This window comes from Brassica napus, chromosome C3 (genome assembly GCF_020379485.1).
Source record: "Brassica napus cultivar Da-Ae chromosome C3, Da-Ae, whole genome shotgun sequence".
NCBI lineage: Eukaryota > Viridiplantae > Streptophyta > Magnoliopsida > Brassicales > Brassicaceae > Brassica > Brassica napus.
In genome coordinates this window covers 37867634-37889699 of record NC_063446.1, presented here as the reverse complement: position 1 = coordinate 37889699, position 22066 = coordinate 37867634, and the positions used below count along the sequence as shown (strand labels likewise).

The window sequence follows — 22066 nt, the reverse complement described above, 5'->3', positions numbered from 1 at the left end:
TATAATTGAGAATTTTGTTGTTGTTCAGAATACAATGTAAAAAAAGATTATATAGTTTACATTTGAAAATCAAAATAGCTCCGCGCATATCGCAGTTTAACTCCTAGCAAAGTTAAAAGACATTAGGGGAAGTGGCGGAATTAAATTAATTTAAACCAAAAGAAAGATTATCAAAAGGATTAAGAACTTAATTAGAAAAATGAAAAAGATTAAAGTAGAGAGAGAGAGAAAAAAGTGGAGGAGGTTAGATGTCCCATTCACCACCCGGCAAACCGACTTGGGGTGCCGCTTTCCTGTCCCCTCTCACTCCTCTTTTACTCATATTGTAATTACCTTCGTACCCTTCATACTTCAGATTATTAAATTCGCAAAGGAAGGGTAATATCAGTCATTAGAGACAGAGGACAGGATGGGAATTTAATATTTGCAGACAAGCATCCCCTTTCGGGTGGGAAAGTTAAAAATATCATACTCCCCGTAATTTATCAACGGCTCAAAACCCGTTGGCGCAGATCGGACGATCCGGATTTCTCACTAAGATTAAATCGCAACCGTTGGATTAGAATCATCATAGAGAAACCGTAAACGTAAATGCGCAACGTTGTCCACTTATTAACAATTGTGCCACTTCGTTTTTAATGTTTTTATCTTTTTATTTTTTAATTTCCGTCTCGGCTACGAGTTTTGAGGTGTGATGATAAAAATAAAGCTTTTGTGCTTTAATGGAAGGAACTTAACACCTCTCTCTTTTACAGCTCCTTGATTATTCTCCTTCTCTGTTAATATCTGAATCTAATCGATCTTCTTCTTCGTGAGCTCTATTTTCCGGCAGCGATTCGTTTTGCCTTTCAGGTTATAACTATCTCTTCTCTCTACCTTCCTTCTTCGATGATTCATCGGTACTCGAGCTTCATGTGTTGGTAGTTACTAGATCTACGAGCTATTGAGTTTCGTCTTCGATATATAGGTTAAATTTCTACGGCGGATCGTAGTTTCTGTTAGCGCTCTTCTCGCGTGCATGAATAATCTCTAGTAGAAGGTGAAATCTGAGAATAGGTTGAAGAAGAAGAAGAAGAAGAACGTATCTGAGTCTGGTTCAAGTCCTGCTGCGTCTGAGTCTGACTCTACTGAGTTGACTTGTTTCCATTTTTTTCTTCCTATTATGATTTTTATTTCGAGTTTGGTTTGCTCTACACGTTCTTATCGTTGTGACTGAGTGTTTTAGTATCTTTGATTTCTGAAGCGGATTACTGGTTTTGGTTGATTTTTGAGAAGAATGTTTTCGTGGTTGTTAGGTAGATATGGTTTCAAACCCTAATTGATATGGTTTCAGAGTTTCTTCTGAGTCTTGAATGTTTTCTTGTGGTTGTTAGTTAGATGCAATCTTAAAACCTAATTATTGTTTTCTTATGTTTGTTTTTGTTATGTGTTTGCAGTTGAAGAAACCGTAAGTTTTCAAAATGTCACCGGAAGAGGAGCTGCAGAGCAATGTCTCTGTGGCAAGTTCTACCAGGAACATTGTAGGAGTACTCAAGGAGCATAACTACTTGGGTCTCTCTGATTGTTCCTCTGTTGGGAGCTCAAATCTCTCCGGCCTTGCAGATGATGACAAAGCCACTATCAGCCTCAAGGCCACTGAGCTCACACTTGGCCTTCCTGGATCACAGTCTCCTGCTAGAGACACTGAGCTCAACTCACTTGGTCCAGCTAAGCTCGATGAGAAACTTTTCTTTCCTTTGCTTCCTTCCAAAGATGAGATTTGTCCCTCCTCTCAGAAGAACATTGCCTCAGGGAATAAAAGAGGCTTCGCTGACACTATGGATAAAGTTCCTGTTTATACTGAGAAAAACTGGATGTTTCCTGAAGCGGTGGTAGCCACCCAATCTGTTATAAAGAAGGAAGTGGCACAGAACATACCTAAAGGAAAGCTGAGCACTACAAACAACAGCTCTAGCCCACCTGCAGCCAAGTAATGACCGGATATATGATCCTTTGCTTGAGTTTGATTAAAAATTGATCTCTTCTCATCAGCTGGTGGGTAATTCTAAATTCTTTTTTTTTTCAGGGCACAGATTGTTGGTTGGCCTCCAGTGAGATCATACAGGAAGAACACATTGGCCACCACTTGTAAGAACAGTGATGAAGTTGATGGGAAGCCAGGTTCTGGGCCTCTCTTTGTGAAGGTCAGCATGGATGGTGCTCCATATCTGAGGAAAGTTGACCTGAGGAGCTACACTAACTACGGGGAGCTTTCTGCAGCCTTGGAGAAAATGTTCACCACTTTCACTCTTGGTGAGATATTTCTGTGATTGCTAGTGATGTTATTCTAAGCGCTCTTTGTTAGAATTCACAAGGTGGATCGATGAGTAACAAATAATAAACTTGGTTAACCCTGCATGGTTGATTTGATGTTAGGTCAATGTGGAACTAGCGGAGCTACAGGGAAAGATGTGCGTAATGAGACCAAACTCAAGGATCTTCTGAATGGAAAAGACTATGTACTCACTTACGAGGACAAGGATGGGGACTGGATGCTTGTTGGCGACTTTTCATGGGAGTAAGTTTCCTTACTTATTTTCTAAATTTCTTAGAAGCTTTATGGCTTTCTGCTGGATATTGAATATAAATGTTGCATAAAATCTAATATGCATTAGATATATACTAATTGGAATATGATGGTTCTGATCTAAATCTACAGGATATTTATTGGTGTCTGCAAGAAGCTCAAGATAATGAAAGGCTGTGATGCCATTGGGTTAGGTATGTATTATTTTCTGTTGTTTAAGTCGTTGAAGAGTTTGGTCCGTGTATAATTTCTGAAATGTCTTATTATAATCCGATGTGGTGTTTGCAGCTGCAGCTCCAGCACCTAGAGCAATGGAGAAATCGAAGATGAGAGCTTAAAGACTTGTTGGAAAATGATTCAGAAGCTTTCTAATTATACTAAAATATGTGCGGTTCCCTTTTGGTGGTGTTTTAAATCAAAGCTTTCTACATCTTTAGCTTCTGAGATAATTATTATTAAGGAAAAAAAAAAGACTTACGTTTGTAAGGAAATGAAGAAGAATTCAAATGATCTATTATTTTGTTGTTCTTGCTGCTTGTTTAGTCGAACCAAATAACTCTGGAGTCTTGTCTATGTATGGGTTTTGATTTCGATGTGTGGTTTGACTTTTTTTATGTTGGGATATTTTGATGCAATGTTTTTTTTTATCTCTCTCTGCCTCTGCCTCTTCATTTGGTTATCGGTTATTTTTTTTTTTTTTTGGTTGTTTCTAGATGTGCAAATTAATCTTAAATAAAAACCATTTGTAAATTGATTGTTTGGTTAAAAAATTGGTTTGGTTTTAAAAACAGTCACATTTTTGATATACGAAATTCCGTTGTTCTGCTTACTCCAAAAATTTTACACTACAATTATTTTTAATATGCAATTATAATTAAAATTAATTCAATTTGGTTCAGATACACAAATTTGGGTTTCGGTTAGGATTATTAATTAGTGATATCAATTGAGTTACATACAAATAAATTGGCATGGTTTAGTTTTTTTAGAGCATCAAAGAAACTCTATAATCTCTTTTATAATTTATTTAAAAATAGAGTAATTTTTTTTTTTGTAACAAGGCTTTCATATTAAAATGCATAAGTAAAAATACAAGGTATGAATGAGTTTTCTTACCCATAAGTTTGAAAAAGAAAGTAACAAATAGAGAGTGAGAGAACACCCTAGAGAAAGATCAACAAGTGAATCTTAAGAGAGAAAGATAAAGAAAAAGACAAACGCTAGTGTACATGTTTTCCTCGACCGCGACGACCTCGTTTACCTTTTCCTCTTACATTTGTCCATTCCACTTGAATTTTTTGAGTCGGTTTAATCAGTCTTCCTCCTCTAGTTATGTTATAACCAGAAGTCTCTCCAACCTCACCTAAACCATCATCTCTCCCATGTGTTAGCGGGGAAAAATCCCGCTCCATATGAAATTGTTGAAGGTTGTTGGCGATAGGAGAGTAATGACCAATTGATTGCTCATTTCCAGAGGCTTGAGTAGTCTCCAAAATGATTTCTTTTGATGGAATTTCTTCCATAACATGTGACTGAGGATGAGCAGTTTCTTCAACTGCTAACATAGATAAATTGTTTTCAATCTTTGAGCAAGAAGTAGATTGTACCTCATGCGAATGGGTGAATGTAGTAGGAGCAGAGACCTCAAGAGGTGTAGTGAGAGCAGAATTTGTAGTGATCTTGTATGTTTGATGGCCAGGAGTCAAGTGCGAGTCAGTCTCCACAGCACCCACCAATGTGGATGACTTTGGTAGCAACATATCTATCGCCACCAAAGGGATCTCTTCATTTGTTACATTAGCTTTCGAAGGAGCAGAATCATGTGGTTTATGAGGCAGAAGACACCTCTTCTCCTTATGACCAAGCACTCCACATCTCTCACAAGCACTTGGGATCCAAGTATACTCGACATCCACCAGATAGATATTCCCTTGCTTATCATCTAGAGCAATTTGTTTCGGAAAAGGTTTATCCAACTCAACCTCAACTAATATCTTAGCTTCTCCCATAATTGTTGGGTCTAAACGAGGTCTGTGCGTAAGCATTGGCTCTCCCAACCCAGATGCTATATGACTAATTCCTAATCTAGAGAAACAAGAGTCTGGGATATTATTCAGGTTTACCCACACCGGTAAAGTAGAGATTTCAGGAATTTTGAGGGAGTTTACAGGACTCCAAGGGGCGACGAAGAGGAGACAATCATCAACATGCCAAACTCCTCGTTGAATAACCCACTTGCGTGTGTTTTCATGAGGAATATGGAATAAAAATGAAGAGTCCCCCAGCTTCTTACAGGCTATCCTACATTCTCGCCCCCATAGTCTATTCAAGACAGCATGAATAAGACCACCAGGAGGGCTTGAACACCTATGGAATTGACCAATGATATATTCTTCTCTATTCTCAGGACCTAAGCGAAGAACCTTAGAGGGGATTGTCACCTGAGGAGTGCCATCCAGTCGGTAAGTAGGCTCAGTAGCTCGGAAGAGATTTCTCGCGGACTGATTCATACGGGCAGCCCAAGGAAATCGGAGACTTCCGTCATCTTTAAATACCGGGGGAGGAATTTTTTCAACCGGAAGGTTAGAGATAATTTTCTCTGGAAACATCATTTTCCCCTTCATGTGCTTATGACCAGATTTGGTAGCTTCTCCAATTGAAGGCCAAAATGAAGCTATTTGGCTTTTTACGTCCTCTGAGATACCAAGCTTCGGAGTTGCAGGCTCCGGAGGTGTGGGTGAGGTGGAGAAGTGGAGAGGTTTCGCCCAAGCTCCCAAGGATTTGATAAAAACAGGTTCTTTCTCCATTTTTTCTTGCTCAATAGCAGGATCAATGGCTCTATCGGGTGGTTTCTCAACCACGACGTTGAGTTCAGGGGGGAGAGACGGTGAACCAGCAGAACAGAGCTCAGCCTTTTCCTTGTCAGATATTGCAGGAGTAGCCAATATGGTTGAATCAGTTGTGACTTCCTCAGCATTTTCTATTAGAGAAGCGTTGGAGCCCACTTCAACCGTAGGAACATCCGGAGGATGCGGCGAAACAAGCTCTGAACAACTACCCGCTTCAAGTGGAGCAGCACAGGAATCCCCTTCAACCGTAGTAACAATCCGAGGATGCGGCGGAGCGAGCTCTGACGCAGCCTGTGTTGAAGCATCAATACCCGGATTCGATGACCAGCGATTGAGGTAAGGCCATCTAGGATCTGGAGTCGTAACTTGTTTCTCATCAGATTCAACAATGTTTCCGGAGTAATTTTATTATAAATTGGATTTGTTCTTGGTAACTATTATAGAGTAGAATATAAAGGGTAACCATTTTCCTCAATTGGCAAATAGTAAAGGAAAATCAATACTAACAGAACACAAAAAGAAAGAAAGAGAAGCTGCAAAGATGGGGATAAGCCTTACTATCTCAAACAATGTATGTTCTTAGTCTTCTACTCCAAAACTCACGAGTTTGCTTTGAAAACATATTGCAGTTTCGATTTTTTTTGCCAGCAATTTGCTGAGTCGTTTTCTTACATCTTATGCAGCTGAGATCCGAAAACAAGAACTCATCGAAAAGTACAACAGTCTCAAGGTATGTAAATCAGTTTTGACTCCAAAGTTTTAAAACTTTAATAACCACTGAATCATTTTATGATTTTTCTTGCACAATCCAGAAATCTGGGAAGCTTTCATCGTTTCTTGATAACGGAGGAAGAAGAACGCAACAAAGGATCATAAGGTACATGCCCTATCGTCGATCCGATGCCTCAGAGCAATAGAGAGAGAGACTATATTGCTTTCAGACTGATTGTTTACGTTGGTTCATGAAGGGCTTTGTGGCACTCTTTGGGATGAGAATTGAAATCGAAATGTACTTGTTTTTTGTTTGCTTAATTGAAAGCCATATCAAGTACTGATGTTACTTAGACTTTGTTGTGGTTCTTTCCGGACACACGAAAGAACCACATTGTTAGAGTAATCAAACGTTCGACCAAAAAGTCTACTATTACCAACGTTGAGTTCGCCTAGTGGTAAAGGGGTTGCGGCTGTAACTATCGCATTTGGGTCCAATTCACGTTGGAATAAACTATTTACAATGATTGCGTTCCCGACAAATAAGTGAAACCACCTTTTTTAGACCAAAAAAAAAGTCTACTATTATTCAATAGAACTATTATACAACAAATTTTGCAAACATATTTTGGAATTTTTTTTTTTAGTATATGTATCATTTTAGGATGAACGTATATACATCTTAAAATTATCTTAAATATTTATGGTAATTTTAATATCATTTTGATATAAAATTTTCTTTATCATCTCTTTCAACCACAATCATACTAATATTATGAATATCTAGATTCTGGATGTAAGAAGGAAAAAATCCTTATAAATGAATGAATTATATTTAATCACCTACTATCTCATCACAGCTAGCAAAATCAAAACTAATTTGTTACGAAATCTGAAAATGTTAATTGTAACATCCCTATATAAACAAAACCTAGTAACGTGGTTACACAAACCAACATTCATAATTAACAAACAATTTCCATCAGCTTTTATATCCTCAAGAAAACATGGACAGCAAAAGAATGGCTATGTTGGTGGTGATGATGTTGGTGATGGGGAACATTTTGTTTGAGGCAGAGGGTATGGCTTTTACAGATTGTTATAAAGGTTGTTTTGTGGTGTGTGCTGCATCTGCTAACGGATTTAAGAAACTGTTCTGTCCTTTCTCGTGTATCAAGGACTGTACACAATCTACTACACCTTCTGAGGCAAATCTAAACGAAATTGACCAGACTGATTATTTTTGTAAACTCGGATGTGCCACTGATCGTTGTGCTTCATCCTCCTCGATCCATGATAAGGGTAAGTTTTCATGTATAATACAGTTTAATCATGTGGATCTAAGGATATTAAGTAGTGATGTCCTAAAATATTTGGAGACTAATTAACTTTCTCATGGGTTTTATTGTTTTTTTATATGGACAGATCACGCAGAGAAAGTTTCAATATGCGTGGATTCATGCTCAGATATATGCTCCCGCAAGAACTAAAACACAAATTAGTTTTTTTTGGGGCAAAATTAGTTTGTTATTGTATACTTCCATGAAAAATCAATGTCTAAATAAAAAAGATTCGAGTCTGTTGTATCGATTAAATTCTTAAATCCAAATGATAACTGATTTCTTGATTTGATATATCTTGTGTTACAAGCAAGTAAATTGACAAAAAAAACTATTGATCCGAAACAGAGGAGTCTAAAATAATAACGAAAAGAAAGTTTAATAATAGTTTTTTTTGTCAAAAAAAAGTTTTGTAGATTATCCAATGTGTCACGTTTCCATCGATCTAATTGTGTTGCAATATATATTCCATCGCCTATTTTACTATATATGAATCAAAACGAACTATATATGATTATTTTATAATTATTATCGTTAACTATTTGCATTTTTTTTTTTTTTTTTTTTTTTTTTTTTTACCAATTTTGTTCTTTAATTTGAAAAAAAAATTCTTAATTTGAAATTTTGTTCAAACCAAAATTATCATCATCAAACGAAACACATAGATTTTCAGTTTTTTTTTTCTGTTTGAGATAACATCAACAACAAGAGAAACGCATTGTTGAATCACCGTTTCACCACACTAGTCTGTAATCTGATTATTCTCAGGCAACATCTGCAATGCTGTTCTGTTGTTACTGCCCTTTATAGAAAGTTCCCTCACCATCTTCACAAGTTGCCTGATGCTAACATCTTTCAAGTTCTCTTCATCGAACTCCACCTTCTTCTTCTTCTGCTTCTTAGCCTCAGCGTTGATCTCTCCATTGTCACTAACACTCACCATCATCTCCATGTTGTTCTCCTTGTTATTGTTGTCGACACTGACCAGCTTCATAGCCGAGTTCTTTGGTGAGATTGATTCTGCTGCGAATGGGGATAGTGGAGCTGTTTTGACTTCAGCCTGTTCCAACAGAAGCAAAGGAGAAGATGGAGCAGTTACAGAACCTTCTGATTCAGATAAAATCATCTCTTCCTCAGCGATATCAGATCCCTGTACGGCTTGGTTTGAATCAGCCTCAGAGATAGTGTCGTCTGAGTCAACACTAGAATCATCTTCTTCCAGTTCAGTTTGGTCCACGCATGTGTCTTCATCAAACGTGTTGATTTTCACGGTCTCTGAATCATTCACCTGAATGGTTTGCTCTGTCTCTTGGTGGTTGGCTTGCTTTGAATCAGCCTCAGAGAAAGTGCCGTCTGAGTCAACACTAGAATCATCTTCTTCCGGTTCAGTTTCAGAATCACCCTCAGTTTGGTCCACCATTATGTCTTCATCAGAAGTGTTGATTTTCAAAATCTCTGAATGATTCTCTTGAATCGTCTGTTCTATCTCTTGTTGGTCGGCTTGGTTTGAATCAGCTACAGGGATAGTGCCGTCTGAGTCAAGATCAGGTTCTTCTGGTTCAGTTTCTGAATCACCATCAGGTTGGTCGACCACTGTTTCTTCATGGAAAATGTTGACTTTCCCAGGCTCTGAATCATTCTCTTGGATTGCTTGTTCTATCTCAAGTTGGTCGACATGTCCTAAACTTTCGAAAGCTTGAATGTCCTTCCACTCTTTATCATTATTGTTTGTCTCGAGGTTGGCATGTTCCAAGACAGGAAACTCATCAAGATCAACACAATTCTCAAGATCTATAATCTCCTGATCAGTGTCATTCTTCTTCAAACCTTCCTCACAAATAGCTTCGTTAGCCTGCAATGTTTCTTCTTGTTTGTCTCCTTGGACTAAACTGTTCTCGGATTCATTTTCATCAGTCAATAACTTCCACGGTCTCAGTGTTTTCAACAGACATATTGAGACCTCCAATTACTTGGTCACAGTCATTCTTCAACATCTCACATTCTTTCTCCATGGAAGCACTTAAATCTCTACCTGGGATAACTTCAGCTTCCTCAATTCTCTCCTCTGAACCATCCGGATTCTTCTCCTGAGCAGATACTTTTTGCTCTGTTTCTTTAGTCATCAAACTCAAATCAGCCATACATTTCTCCAAAATTCCTGGTTGATCTCCTCGTGCTGTACCCAGACTGAACCAACTCACCCTTCTTACTCTCCTGAACTTTACTCTTACAAGAAGCTGCTGCCGAAGCCTTTCTCGTGCTCCATGCCGCAGGAGTTTTAGCCACATTGACTTCAATCTTGACATTGTAAGTCTTCGATTCTTCAGTAACATTTTCTTGGTTCATTTCTCCATGCAGAGACTTGCTCTTCAAACGACAAGAACGGTTCACCACCACCAACTGTGACGAAGACTGAGGCTCAGCTTTCATCGCAGTCTTCCTTCGAGTTGTTCTAGCTGCAGTACTCGGTGGGAGCTTGGCTACACTGGCTGGAGACTGAAGAACATTGGCGTCGTTCTGATTCATGTATTCATCAAGACCTTCAACAGTCTCAAGGGATTTGAGAGCATCGGCCATGGCGAGATTGGTCATCTTGGCTGGTATCTTGTTCCTCTTGCAGAGAAATTGAAGGTCTCTTCTGAGAAGGCTGTGGAAATCCATCTTCGCGAGTTTGAGTGAGCGATTGATTGGGAGAGAGAGATAGTGACAGAGAAGAGAAAACAAGATGTTTTATGATTTGGCTATGGAATCGGAGGGATGAGGTGCATTTATACCCAAGAGATGCCAGTGAATGTAATCCTAAACTATTTGCATTTTCGTTGTCGAGAAAAATCTTATGATTATCTCTGTGTCACCAATTGACAAAATAATACACATTTCATAAGACTAAACACTGTAAATCATATATATCTTCTAAGTATGTTACATGCATCTCCTAATTGCAAGACCTGCTCACCACAAATTAGTCGTGTTTTGGTTAGGGCCTATTCAACATTGTCACGAACCATTGAACACAAAATTGAATCTTTTATAATTAAAAAATATACATATAAAATATAGCTAAACTTTAATATAAAATATATAAATTCGATGTTTCTAATTATCAAGGTGCGGAAAAAAGAAGTTGAATCCGGACGATCACACTTTTTGTCCTTTGTTAACCGGCATACCGTTGGCCGTGATACTAATACACACTCAGATTTTAAAAAGCGTATAATATCTGAATCCAAAATACATTAACAATTATCCATTTGTATACACTCAGATTAACAAAAACGGAAGTATAACCTCGATCCGAATCAGAAATACATAGAAAAAAAATAATTAGCCATTAAGTATCGTATCACCGTACGATACTGTATCCCCTATATATTATTTGTGAAATATTACAACTTTTTTTTGTAGTCACATGTCATCACTACGATAATTCTTAGAATTATTAGAGAAACTATGATAAGACCTGCGCCTTGCGCATGGTGAGTTTATTTATATATATATTATCGATAGTTTTTTTTTATATATGTGATCATTTTATTTATATATATAAAATATTTTTTCTTGTTATTATATAAATTTTTTCCGATGGATCGGATCAATTTTTATTAAAAATAATGGAACAAAACTATAATTAATACATCATGAGTTGATCGGATTGGACATTAAACAAATTATAACATAAAAACCTTATTTTTTTCATCGAACACATTCTTGAAAAAAGTGAACAGTATTGTTTTCACAGTTGAATTATTTTGACTTTTATCTTCCATATGGTTTTGAAAGATTTCAAATCAACCATCGAATTGATACATGTCATTTTAATGTTTTTAGTCGTCTACTTAAGGAAAACTTACATTTTTGTAATTTAAAGTCGTTTTAAAAAATTCAAAATATAACATCTAAGAAAAATCTAACATATAAGAAAAATCTAACATATAAGGTGTCCTCATTTTTGTATTTTAAAGTCGTTTTAAAAAAAAAAATAACATATAAGGTTTCCTCATTTTTGTAATTTAAAATCATTTTAAAAAATTCAAAATATTACATATAAGAAAAAATCTAATTTTTTATTATATGGTTAATGTGATTGTTTATTTTTTTTTAATAATATAAAATTAAACAAAATGAAGGAGGATGCAAAAATTGTTATCAAATCTTTATTATTCATAATCATTAATTGCCATATATATGTAAATCATATTAGGTAATTTCGTAGCTTTTATTTAGAGAACGAATACACACTTCTTATATTTTAGGTTAATATAATGTTCTCTAGTGGACATTAAACAAATTATGACATAAAAACCTTATTTTTTCCTCGAACACAATTTTGAAAAAGTGAATAGTATTGTTTTCACAGTTGAATTATTTTGATTTTTAACTTACATATGGTTTTGAAAGCTTTCAAATCAACCATCGAAATGATACATGTCATTTTAATGTTTTTAGTCGTATACTTAAGGAAAACTTACATTTTTGTAATTTAAAGTTGTTTTAAAAAATTCAAAATATAATATATAAGAAAAAATCTAACATATAAGGTGTCCTCATTTTTGTATTTTAAAGTCGTTTTAAAAAAAAAATAACATATAAGGTTTCCTCATTTTTGTAATTTAAAGTCATTTTAAAAAATTAAAAATATAACATATAAGAAAAAATCTAATTTTTTATTATATGGTTAATGTGATTGTTTATTTTTTTAATAATATAAAATTAAACAAAAATGAAGAAGGATGCAAAAATTGTTATCAAATCTTTATTATTCATAATCATTAATTGTCATATATATGTAAATCATATTAGGTAATTCTGTAGCTTTTATTTAAGGAAAGAATACACACTTCTTATATTTTAGGTTAATATAATGTTCTCTAGTGGACATTAAACAAAATATGACATAAAAACCTTATTTTTTCCAGCGAACACATTCTTGAACAAAGTGAACAGTATTGTTTTCACAGTTGAATTATTTTGATTTTTATCTTCCATATGGTTTTGAAAGCTTTCAAATCAACCATCGAATTGATACATGTCATTTTAATGTTTTTAGTCGTATACTTAAGGAAAACTTACATTTTTGTAATTTAAAGTCTTTTTAAAAAAATTCAAAATATAACATATAAGAAAATTCTAACATATAAGAAAAATATAACATATATGATGTCCTCATTTTTGTATTTTAAAGTCGTTTAAAAAAAATATAACATATAAATGTTTCCTCATTTTTGTAATTTAAAGTCATTTTAAAAAATTCAAAATATAACATATAAGAAAAAATCTAATTTTTTTATTATATGGTTAATGTGATTGTTTAAGTTTTTTTAATAATATAAATTTAAACAAAAATGAAGAAAGATGCAAAAATTGTTATCAAATCTTTATTATTCATAATCATTAATTCCCGTATATATGTAAATCATATTAGGTAATTCCGTAGCTTTTATTTAAGGAAAGAATACACACTTCATATATTTTAGGTTAATATAATGTTCTTTAGTGTTATATAATTATGGAATAATGTGACACCATTAGATTAAACTATACTTTATATTAGATGCTCTACAATTCTTTGAAATGAAATTTAGAAGGCATTTAGAGTGCCACCTAGGATTTGAGGTTTTTTTTAATTAATACAAAATTAAGGTTCTAATTTTTCAAATGCTTCTCAATTAATATATAGGGGATAGGTTGGTCCATCTAATTATATAATAAGTTTTTTATTAAACTAACCATAAATTCATTATTAATGTCATTTATTATTTCCTTAAATAAAGAATACGGAATTGCCTAATGTGGGTAAAGTATATATGACAATTAATGATTTTGAATAATAAAGATCTGATAAAAAAAATGTATCTTCTATCAAATTTGTTTAATTTGAAACTATTAAAATAATTTAAAAAAAAACACAATAACCATATTATAAAATTTTAGATTTTTCTGTATATTTTATATTTTGAATTTTAAAAAATGACTATAAATTACTAAAACTGTTAAAAGTCTCACATTCAAATTTTGCGATCCATGGTTTAAAATTTTTGTTATGACAAAATACAAATGATTACAAAATCATATAAGTAAAAGTCTAATTTAATTAATCATTAAGATTTAAAATATATATGTATATATATCATTCTAAATTAAACTATAAACCATATTGAATAAATAAATATTTTAGTTTCAAAATTTACTTTGAATAATTTTGATAAAAGTTTTGAACAAACATTGATAATTTTTTTTAAATTATCAATTACTAAAATTATTGATCCCACAATGAAAATTTTGTTATCAGTAATTTAAAGTTTTTGCTATTAAAAATACACATGATAAAAAAAACATATGAGTAGAAAGCATCATTTTTTAAAAAAATAAAAAATAAAATAGATATTAATATTAAAAATATACTGTGTATGTTAATATCATTTAAATTTAATTACATATCCTATCAAAAATTTTTTTTTAAATGTTTGGATTAATAAAATTGATTTATACGTTTGCACCAATTTAATTATATATGTAATAGTTACTGACTTTTAATTATTCAATATATATTTATTATTTCATAATATGTAAGAACATATAATACATAAAATAATTTTTATATATAATGTTTATTCCGCGCAAGGCGCGGGTCTTAATCTAGTATACCATGATTTGTCGTTCACTATGACAACTTATTCTGTACAAATAGGAAATACCCTAACTTTTCCTCGATAATTACATATCGATGCCATTGGATTAAAACACAGTAGTTTTATTAAAGGTATTAAAGCTAAACATAGAGATTTATTTATATAAATAAATCGATTCGTGAACATATCAATCACATCAAAGCCGAAAATTAAGTCGCCATTGATTCTCACTTTGTCGAAGCTAGAGAAGTCCACCGTCGAGAAGCGGTTCCAACCATCAGATACTCCGGAAACGATATCGTAACCGCGAGGCTTTCTGACGCATCAATACGTTTGATTGATTGATGAGATAATGGCATCATTCCCATCAATTATTCCTCTATTTTTTTAATCTTTAGATCTGAGATATGGTATCACTGAATTTGATTACGCGGTGTTTGGCGCTATAGGAAAGACGAAGCAAAAAAAAATATGTGTGAAATTTTTACTTGCGTTTATTCTCAAGTGTTTTTATTTGGAAAAATTATTTCTTTTTGGCATTGTCAGAATCCATTAGGTACAGTCGCTATTGAGGTTTGTTTGTTCTGAGGAACAAATTATGCCGGTAGTCAGAGCTGTAAGCATGGGAGTAGTTACATTTACAAGGAGAAACAGTGCTAAAAATGTGATTATGCAATGAGTAAGCATCTCATTCACAATACTCTGCTTAAGTTCTGGAAGTATTTTGATACTGTATGGTTTGCTCTTTGTTAGTTATAGGATCTATCTTAACAGTTAAGTTGGTTATCAATATGTATTAATGTGCTGAATCTTTCTTTATGGCCGTTGAGTAAGTTTTCATCTTTGTTTGTTTGTTTATTTTAAATGGCTGTCTTATTCAAAATTGTAAGTTGAAGTAATATATTTTAGCAACTCAAAATTATCAGCTTGATGTTTCAAGTTCCTCTTTGATTTTGCAGTGTCTGTCTTCTTAAGTTCATGATTTTCTGTAAGAAGTCATACGACATAAAACACCCCAATCTTTGTATGCTATGTTCTTTAGCAGTCTGAACATGGTAATTGTATTGCTTGTGGTACAAGTGAAGGTAGACATAATGGACTCTGAATCATTCTTTTCCAAATAGGTATTGTCTTAGAATATGACACTCTTTCTTTTATCCACTGTGTTTTTGTTCTTTACAGAATTATTATACTAAAGTTTTTGCTCAAAACTGTTTCCGGCTAGCAATTGATCAACATGGCTGCTGCATACTTCAACAATGGCTTGGTACTCTTCGTCGGGTGCATCATGTGGTAGAGCTGAAAGATCTGAAACATATAAGAGGTAGCTCTAAACATTTGTTAGTTGATGGTGGACCCTTTTGCTTTTCACGTCCTTAGAAGGTTATGCAAAAGTGTAGCTCTGAATAGATCACTCCGATGATTGATTCGATCACTCAGTATAAGTTCTCATTCATATAATAAATTCTGGACCAATTATATTTAATTAATAGGCTCATTTATATATAATTTTCTGCAGTGTTTTTGCATAAATTTATATTTTTAGTTAACATATCGAAACTTCAAAAATAACAACTAATTTTGTTTATATATATATATATATATATAAATATGTGAATTTGTGTTTACTTAACAAACTTAATATTTTAACTAAGTGTAATAACAATATGATTGGTAAAGTTATTTTGAATTTATAAGTACAAAGAATAACACATAAAATAATTTATAGTATAGTTAATGAAATTTTAAAATATTCTGTACACACTAATTTTTAAGTTAAAAATTAATTATCAACTTTAATATTATCTCTATTTTATTAATTTAAATGAAATGTATTTTAGAAAATTTTACATGAATATATTAATATTCATTAACTACTAATGAAAAAAATAAAAAATATATAAAACATCTGATCTTAAACTTGAAAAACAAGGCATATCAACAATAGTTTTATATTTTTTTTTGGTTATATGAGATAATTTTCTATAGTTTTATATTTTTCTCAATATATAACAAAAAAATATGTTTACATGGCACTATAACACCGAAGTTGCGTCTGGAATATATAATATTGTGCAAGAGAAAGACAAATGTTTGAGACTACTTCCTCCTCCAGACTAACCTAACAACATTACGCCAGAGACCACTGAAACCAAGAATCATCTATAGGGTTGAAGCAACAATCAAAGCTCCTTGGATTGCTCGGATATTTCATTCAAAGCTGCAAAAACAATTGAAATGTGATTGTTTTGTTGTCAATCATAGCACCAACCAACAAAGAAGCAAAATCCACATAAAAACAGGACGAAGAGATCATACATCTACAAGATGAAGTCAATCCCACTTCTCTAAATAACAATTGTCTATGATCTTTTCATTTAATCAGACCTTCTACAATCAAGTCAATTTGTTAACTTATTCCATTCTACAACTGAGCTAAATATTTTGATCTCGGTTTCAATGAAAAGAACCTTTGCAAAGAATCTGAAATTGAGACGAAATCCTGGAAATTATTATGTTCAAAGGAAGTGAGTTAAGCTCATTCCCGCACAACTGAAATCAAAAGAGAGTTTTAACTGATTCTTTATCGATCAAAGACATACAAGAGGTTTTCTGATGATTAAACTGGGGCCGGGCTGTGTCTATCTGATTGAAGGGTCTTGGTATTTCAAACCTTAGATTGTCTTTGAAAAATCATAACATAGAATATAGGTTAGAAGAATTTATCGTAGAAAATCAAGTAAACCTCAATCAAGAAACTATAACCTTTATGCCAAAATTTGTAGTAGTAATCGATAGATTTAATTTCTGCAGTTCTTAAAGTGTTAAATCTAATTATATTTCTCTAGATTGTTTAAAAAGAATTCACGAGGAAGAGGGTCGGGACCGAGAAAGAGATAAGACATGAATAAACACCCGCACATAGATGTTAAACACATCGAGCAAAACACACAATTGTCCAAGTTTATGAATCTATAACAAGAACGTAAACATGAACAAACACCCGCCCGGGCGCGCGGGTCAAAATCTAATCCCCTATATATTAAAAGAGAAACATTACAACATTTGAGGTAGCCATGTGTCATCACCACAATGATTTTTAGAATTTCTAGAGAAATAGGTTGGTTCATCTAAATATATAATAAGCTTTTTATTAAACTAACCATAAATTAATTATTAATTTTTTTTATTCTTTCTATAAATAAAAATTACGGAATTGCCTAATGTAGCTAAATATATATGACAATTAATGATTTTGAATAATAAAGATTTGATAAAAAAATAGTGTGTTCCCTATCATTTCTTCAATTTTAACTTATTAAAATAAATTAAACAACCACATTAACCATATAATAAAATTTAGATTTTTTCGTATATATTATATTTTTAATTTTAAAAAATGACTATAAATTACTAAAATTGTTAAAAGTCTCACATTAAAAATTTTGTGAACCATGGTTTAATTTTTTTTATGACAAGAAACAAATGATTACAAAATCATATAAGTATGAAGACTCATTTATTAAATATTAAGATTATATATATATATATACGTATATATTAATATCATTTAAATTAACTATATACCATATAAAATACATAAATATTTTAATTTTGAAATTTTATTTGAATTTGTTTTTGAAAAAAGTTACTGAATTTTTAATATTTAATATATTTATTATTTCATAATGTGTAAAAGAATATATAATACATAAAAATAATTTATATATAATGTTTATCTCGCGCAAGGCGCAGATCTTAATCTAGTTATATATTAAAAGAAAAGCATTTGTCATTAATGCGTTCACGCAATATTCGACACGTAGAAACCCCACATCGATTTTAATTTGAGTATCCTGACGTGTTAGCTTCACAATCTTTTAAGAATTAATGCATTCACACACTAATTTTTTGAACTCCACCGCAGAAAATTTAATGTGTTCACACACTATTTTTTTTAATCAGTTCATTTTTAGTTTATGTATTTTTAACATTTGTATTAGTGAAATGAAATTATCTATCTACAACTACCGAATAATATCATTTTAAAATAAATAATTACCAAATCATTAATATTCGCATAAACTAAAATGATGGAATGAAAATATTCTTAGAAACTGAAAGTTTCATATCTTACCAAATTTGGCCATGGTTGAGGTTTTTCTACACGAAAAAAACAAATAATTGTGATCGGTTATGACTTAAGGAAACTGAGATAAAAAAAAAACCACACACAAAGACAGATTTTTAGTTTATCAAAGTATTGATTTTCTTAGAAAGTTTTCATATTAGACCAAAAATTAGAAACATAATCAATCTCTAGAAAAAACCCCAGAAATGATAAAAACTTTAAAAGGAAAAAAAATTCGTGAAATCGATTGAAAAAAAAAATTCATGTGCCGAGTGAAGAGATCACATTATTTTACACGCAACTCTAACCCTTTTCACTCAATTCTATCATGTTTTTATTATAGTTAACCAAGAATCTTTTATGAGAAAATATATGTTATTAGTTATAGACTACGTCAATTTTGCAACATGCCCAACAATATTGACATGACGTCCAACCATTTTTATTGGTATTCTGAAGTATAATCCAATAATTATGTATGTTAAATAAGCCAAAAATATTTGTTTTACATTTATTTTATTTTGCTTTATATTAATAGAAAAAATAAGTATGGGTAAAATATTTGGATCCGAAAAATCTAACTAGATTTGAAAGTAATATTAAACACTAAATAAAACTGATTAAATACTCAAAAGGATCTAAAAATTTAATATCCAGATAACCAGACTCGAATCTAATCCAAACTAAATTATTTTTTATACCAAAATATCTAAATCACAATTATATACTTAAATATATTAATTATTTTAAATTTTAAATCTATTAGATATTCAAAATATGAAAATATCTAAAAATTATCAAAATAGCACAAGTAAATGTCTAAAAATAACATTAAATGTTCAAAATACTGATAATATTTATTTGTTCTCCATCCAAATATTTAAATTGAACTAGTTCTTATGTAAATTTAAATATTTAGTTTTGCATTATTAAATTTTTTATGTTTTCTATTATTTTATTTTCAGATTTGGAGGACTTAAGTATATTTGTATATTTGTTCAAAAATATGTATTTAAAAGGAATATTGTCCCTCCTTGGACATACGGTCTCGACTCCAATCACAAACAAAGCATCCTGATATCTTCACGAGGATGCAGCTTCCACAGGAACAGCCACAAAGTCGCTTTTGGTGCCACACATGGACATATCTACCAGACACTCAGCTAGTTCAGGGTATGGTGTGGACGACAGGAAGTATGCGCAGAGGGAACCTTATTCTCGTGAGCTCCGTGGCACGCATACGGACAGGATCATGCGACGTCGAAATGATCACTCTAGGAGTAACAGATATGGGGGTTCCCGAGCTTCTAAAGGTCCATATGACCGTCACCAGGAGCTAACTTTGCGAGAGAAAGCGGAGACGACCAAGCATAAAGTTAACACGTCAAAAGCTTCTCAATATGAACGGGAGGAACCATTAACAAGCTCTCGTGAAATTGTTCCCTATGAACAAACCTCTGGCACAAGGAACAATGGTCCAAATGGTCCAAACGCTCAACAAGTTATGAGGTCGGGAGAGGGTTACATCGCTAAAAGGCTGGCTAGCACTATTGTTACGCCATCCCGAGTCGATCATGACATGGATGAGAATGTTACAAAACGATCTAAAGGGCTTACTCGATCTCTCTCTTTTAAGACTCTCAGTGATCAGGAGCCTGTAACCATTGCTGGAGATAATCAGATTATTGGTGCATTGAATGATATGGAAATTGAGGATCAGCAGGATGATGGAATGATGGAGTGTGAAGTGCTAGATGAGGATTTACTAGGGTTGGATCTCAAATAGATTGAAGACACCGCAGCTTAGCATGATTTGATCATAGCGACTGCAGGACCTGATGTTAAAGCGTTGAAGAACAGTAGACAAGACACTAAAGCGACTGTTCCATTGGGCTTTCAGAGTAAAAAAATTGAGTTCCTTCTTCGGGGATCTCCTCGTAAGCTTTCATCTTCGTCTCATGGAGCTCATACGGCTCGAGAATCAAGCAAGTCAACGCGTCACTACTAGAGTTCGAAGAAGCAGAGAGGTGACTCGTCCAGAAGTGATGGATTGATGGGTTCCAAAAACTCATCCCATGATTATCTATGAGGACACTCAGTTGGAACTGTCGAGAGATTGGAAACGACCTCACAATTCGACGCCTTACGGAGATGTGTCAGAAGCATCGCCCATGACTCGTCTTTCTTTCTGAGACGAAGAATAAGAGGCTGCTGTTACAAAACATTCAGGCCGGCTTAGGATTTGATCACTTGTTTACCGTTGAGCCACTTGGTATTAGCGGAGGTTTAGCTCTTTTATTTATGGATGAATTTCGAGTTAATGTTTTATTTTCGAATAACAGAATGATTGACACTGAAGCAGTCATTAATGGAATAAAAGTCTTTATGAAATTTGTTTATAGAGACCTTGTTTAAGAACGTAAGGATCAGGTCTGGGAACGGCTTACGCGTTTCTCAACAACACGAACTGGCCCTTGGTTCATGATAGGTGATTTTAATGAAATAACTGATCATAGCGAAAAGGAGGGAGGCATAAGGCGTTTTGATAGCTCCTTCATGCCTTTTAAGCAGATGTTGAGTGATTGTGGCATGCTGGAATTTCCATTTACTGGGAATATGCTTTCGTGGGTTGGAAAAAGATTAGGAAGGACAACTGTTAGATGTCGATTGGATAGAGCAGTGAGGAATGAGGATTGGCATGAAAATTTTTCTCATACAGCTGTTAAGTATCTCAGGCTTTGGAGCACGGATCATCGTCCGGTCCTAGCGGACATTCTCACAAAACCAGTGAAGAAAAAAAAAGAAATTCAAATTTGACAAATGCTGGTTGGATAATGAAGAGCTAAGGCAAGTCATTCTGGAAGGATGAAAGTCAGAGGATCTGCCTCCTGAAACGAATATAATGGAACCTATTGCTAGCTGTTGAAAATCTTTGAGCCAATGAAGAAGACAAAACAATGTGAATTCAGAAAAGCTGGCAGAGGAGTTTAAGGAGAAGGTGGAGGGTCTATATTCAAATGATGATTTTACTTCCGAAGAAATAGCAGATGCTCTAAAGGAACTATCTACTGCTCTTAAGGCTGAAGAGATGTTTTGGAGAAAAAAAAGAAGGGTTCTCTCGTTAAGGGAAGGTGATACGAACTCAAAATATTTTCATGCGCTTGTGAAGCAAAGAAGAGCAAGGAATAGGATAACAAAACTCCTAGATGAAAATGAAAATGGGGTGGAGGATGAAGAAGGATTAGTAGCCATTGTTACTAGCTATTTTAGGCAAATATTTGAGTCTTCCAAGCCGGAGGATATAGCCTCTACGCTAGCAGAGGTCTCGACAACGATTACTGGGGCAATAAATGAGGATCTTACAGCACCACTGACTGAATGAGAGGTTAAATTAGCACTTTTTGCCATGCACCCAGAAAAAGCCCCAGGACCAGATGGAATGACAACCCTTTTCTACCAGATGTTTTGGGATATTATCAAAGAAAATTTAACTCGTATGGTTAACCAGTTTCTTTTTTAACGAACAATGGCGCATGGGTTAAATGATACCAATATCTGCCTAATCCCTAAGACTACTAAGCCAAATGAGATGACAAAGTTTAGGCCTATCAGTCTATGCAATGTCAGCTATAAAATAATATCTAAGGTCTTATGCCAAAGATTGAAGAAGGTTCTTCCACAACGAATATCTGAAACCCAGTCAGCTTTTGTTGCTGGAAGACATATCACAAATAATATCATGATAGCCAGGAGATGTTCCACGCGCTGAGAACCAAGCCAGAGGGAAGAGTTAAGAGAATGACCATAAAAACGGATATGAGTAAAGCATATGATAGGAT

General features: G+C 33.4%; 2 protein-coding genes and 1 pseudogene across 4 annotated transcripts; 2 read left to right on the top strand and 1 right to left on the bottom strand.

Moving 5' to 3' along the window:
• The first annotated feature begins 611 nt into the window (after positions 1 to 611).
• On the top strand, positions 612 to 3093 carry LOC106348109 (auxin-responsive protein IAA9). 3 transcript variants are annotated; one of them, XM_013787771.3, is made up of 7 exons: positions 646 to 852; positions 968 to 1094; positions 1437 to 1969; positions 2066 to 2292; positions 2416 to 2557; positions 2699 to 2760; positions 2855 to 3093. In XM_013787771.3, the coding sequence occupies exons 3-7, from the start codon at positions 1461 to 1463 to the stop codon at positions 2902 to 2904; spliced, it is 990 nt and encodes a 329-aa protein (XP_013643225.1). In that variant the 5' UTR covers positions 646 to 852; positions 968 to 1094; positions 1437 to 1460; the 3' UTR covers positions 2905 to 3093. The 3 variants fall into 3 exon arrangements, with proteins under 3 accessions (XP_013643224.1, XP_013643225.1, XP_048606575.1); XM_048750618.1 differs by having other exon boundaries at positions 652 to 852; positions 968 to 1089; XM_013787770.3 differs by lacking the exon at positions 968 to 1094 and having other exon boundaries at positions 612 to 852.
• A 2133-nt stretch (positions 3094 to 5226) lies between these two features.
• On the top strand, positions 5227 to 7784 carry LOC106352514 (thionin-like protein 1). Its single transcript, XM_048750617.1, has one exon. It carries the CDS (start codon positions 7134 to 7136, stop codon positions 7512 to 7514), a length of 381 nt encoding a protein of 126 aa, XP_048606574.1. The 5' UTR covers positions 5227 to 7133; the 3' UTR covers positions 7515 to 7784.
• A 295-nt stretch (positions 7785 to 8079) lies between these two features.
• Positions 8080 to 10540, bottom strand: LOC106348108 (annotated as a pseudogene).
• Between the last annotated feature and the right edge of the window lie 11526 nt (positions 10541 to 22066).

Bases quoted from the DNA above. Each gene is read 5' to 3' on its own strand.
- LOC106352514 (XM_048750617.1), top strand. From the start codon at position 7,134: ATGGACAGCAAAAGAATGGCTATGTTGGTGGTGATGATGTTGGTGATG.
- LOC106348109 (XM_013787770.3), top strand. From the start codon at position 1,461: ATGTCACCGGAAGAGGAGCTGCAGAGCAATGTCTCTGTGGCAAGTTCT. The intron at 2,293-2,415 runs GTGAGATATTTC...ATTTGATGTTAG, and splicing joins GTTCACCACTTTCACTCTTG to GTCAATGTGGAACTAGCGGA. The intron at 2,761-2,854 runs GTATGTATTATT...TGGTGTTTGCAG, and splicing joins CTGTGATGCCATTGGGTTAG to CTGCAGCTCCAGCACCTAGA.